A 2910-nucleotide genomic window follows, 5' to 3' on the forward strand; every position below is an offset into this window, starting at 1 on the left:
TAACAGTATTTTAAATGAGCATTGCGGAAACAGACATTTTTATCATAAAACAAATAGCTGTTCCTCTTTTCTGCAAACAAAACATTACGAGAATTTAAAACCAGAATTCTGTGTCGAATGGAAGGACCAGGCAGCAACAGTTGCTTTGGGAAAGAAGATGAAACCTGGTGACTCGTCAGGAATGAAGTCATTAGGAGACAGGGCTTGGAGCCCATGGTGAGGCTTTGAGGTGGGAGAGTCTTGAAAAGGAAACAGATTATTATTATTATTATTATTATTATTAGAAACAGAACAACAGGGCCTACAAAAGGAAAGAGGGGGATTTTTTTTTTCCAGAAAGGAGCTTCATGAAGAATGACAGCTTGAAATAGGAGTGAGACAGAGAGATAAAGGTGTCAGAGAGTGGGGAAGCAACAGACAAAAGAGCCTTCAGACAAATTGCCTCAACAAAGACACTAGTCCCATCAGGGACTGATGGGGAGTTTCCCATCACATGGTTTAGCCTGGGAGAGTGTATGTGGCAGAGAAAGGTGGAGCCAGGTCCTGGGGAAGATCATACATTACAGGGGCAAAACCACAGCACAGAACAGCTTCTTAATTTCAGGTTCTAGAAGGAGCACTGAAGGAGGACGTGGCCCAATTTCTTCAGGCGGTGGGACATGGCCACCAAAATGACCAGTATCTTAAAGGGTCAGGCCTATGGTCAAACGCTCTGGTCATCAGGCCTGGCACTAGGTTCAAATGCTGACTGGCAAAAAGAGAAAGTGACACAAAATATAGAGAAAAGAAAAGTTCATTTATAGTTTTGCACAAAGCTAGAGAGAAGAAAAATTTCCATAGATTTCTGCCTTGCTCCCAGAATAGCACCTCTTATAGAAAATAAATGACACAATAGCCAGGACAGGGCCACAGAGACAGCTCTGAGGGGGAAAGAGCTTGCTCTCTGAAACTGAGGGCCAGAGTTCAGTTCCCTAGAAGCCAGAACTGACTCCCAGAGCTGTCCTTTGTTAGTGCTGTGTCCATGTGCACACCTGTGCTCACACACATGAATTATGCACACAATAGGAATAACACATTAAGGCCAGGCGGCGGTGGTGAACACCTTTAATCCTAGCACTCAGGAGGCAAAGGCAGGTGGATCTTTGTGAGTTCGAGGCCAGCCTGGTCTACAAAGTGAGTCCAGAACAGTGAGGGCTACACAAAGAAACCCTCTCTCAAGAAACCAATAATAATAATGATGATGATGATGATGATGATGATGATGATGATGATGATGATGTTACATTAAAAATTTGAAGCCAAGACCTATGCATATGGAGATAATCTTTGTCCTGCAAAGTGAGTGCTTTCCCTGCTTCAAGGCCCATCTCTACTCCCAGCTGGAATTTCCTTCATGAGTCCTAATTCTTATGGCCCATCTTTGTTTATTCCAGATTTAATACAGGAGAATCTTAAGTCTCCAAAGTAACATAACCCATCTATTGATGCACAGTTTAAAAGCCAAGAGTCAGTAGTCTAAGTTTTCTGGTCTTCAATACAGTAGAATTTTTCTCCACTTGCAGGAATATAAAGTGAAGATTCAGGGCTCGGCTTCTTTAGCTTTGATAAATAAACTTCTGATTAATTCCCAGACAAAAATTGACCCTCTAAATTCCTTTAAATATTAGATTCGTTACGGTTAGAGTTAGGTAAAATTACTTTTGTAATTTTGCTCTTTTAAGCATTCTTTAAAAATATTTTGTGTGTGTGTGTGTGTGTGTGTGTGTGTGTGTGTGTGTGTGTGAGTGCAGTGTCCTAGGAAGCCAGAAGAGAATATAAGGCCCAATGGAACTGAAGTTACAGGTAGCTGTGTGCCACCTGACCTGTGTGCTGGGAGCTGAACTAAACAGGCATCCTCACTGATTCATGTCTCCTCTGTCTGGAAAGGAGAGAGCAGCCTCTGGGCTCTGTGAGCTGGCCACTACTGGCTTCATCCCTGCCCCCTTCAGCATCTCCTTCAGATACCCTACATCCTTAGGAGCCTTTTGTCTGATCTGGTCTCTTCAGTGGATTTCTGTGTGTCTTGCCCTTTCTTTCCACATCACACAAGGCTGAGCATGTGAATAGCATTTCGTTCCTATGAAATGTAATTGTGCTGGAGAAAACAGAGGCTTCTAACTTTTCCATCATAGAATCTTCTATATTTACAAGTGTCAGAGACACTGTGCTATGTAACTAGGAGGGTCGCATTCCCCATGGCCTAGTGCTTAATAATTCCTTTATTAAGAAGGAATTAGTCTCTATTCTTATTTCTACCCACCTGTTTTGGTCTGATTCTTTGCTGGAGGCCCTAAGTGAAATGTTTTACAATATAAAAGGCCTCTAGATACAGACAGCAGTGGAGTGAGCAGGTACTAAGTTTTTCTGTTTATCAACCTTAGATATTATATAAATTATCATTATGTTGAATGTTTAGGTATATTCCATTTCCTATGAATTGTATTTCAGGGTACTGACAAAGGGCCATTCAAAACATCAACACCATGGTACCACTGAGATGGCAAAACTCTATGCTTTTGCTTTTTTAGGTACACAAGCTGGAAGAGAACACAGTCTTTCTGGTGCTTTTACAGAACACTGATCTTTATATCCACCCAGACCAGCTTTGGATGGAACCTTCAGTCCACAAGTCTATTTGCGAAAGTCCATTGCAAAACCACTTTTTTTTTTTTTTTGCACCAATATCCATCATCCCAAATGTCTCCTCAGGGCTCCCATGACTTCCTTGTTCCGCAGGCTGTAGATAAATGGGTTCAGAACAGGGGTGACAATTGAGTAGAGCACAGCCACCACCTTGTCCCTCCCAGAAGAATGCAAGGAGTGTGGCTGGGTGTAGGTGGAGAGAGTGGTGGCATAGAACAGGCTGGCCAC

At 42.4% G+C, this 2910-nt stretch overlaps 1 protein-coding gene across 1 annotated transcript in view; it reads right to left on the minus strand.

Moving 5' to 3' along the window:
• Positions 1 to 2727: 2727 nt before the first annotated feature.
• The window catches only part of LOC129666762 (olfactory receptor 2W3-like), an 8416-nt gene continuing 8233 nt past the window's right edge, over positions 2728 to 2910 (minus strand). Inside the window, 1 exon segment of the mRNA XM_055594000.1 lies at positions 2728 to 2902. Coding sequence (XP_055449975.1) covers positions 2728 to 2902 — 175 coding nt within the window.

Source organism: Psammomys obesus, unplaced genomic scaffold, assembly GCF_907164565.1.
Source record: "Psammomys obesus unplaced genomic scaffold, mPsaObe1.curated_primary_1811, whole genome shotgun sequence".
NCBI lineage: Eukaryota > Metazoa > Chordata > Mammalia > Rodentia > Muridae > Psammomys > Psammomys obesus.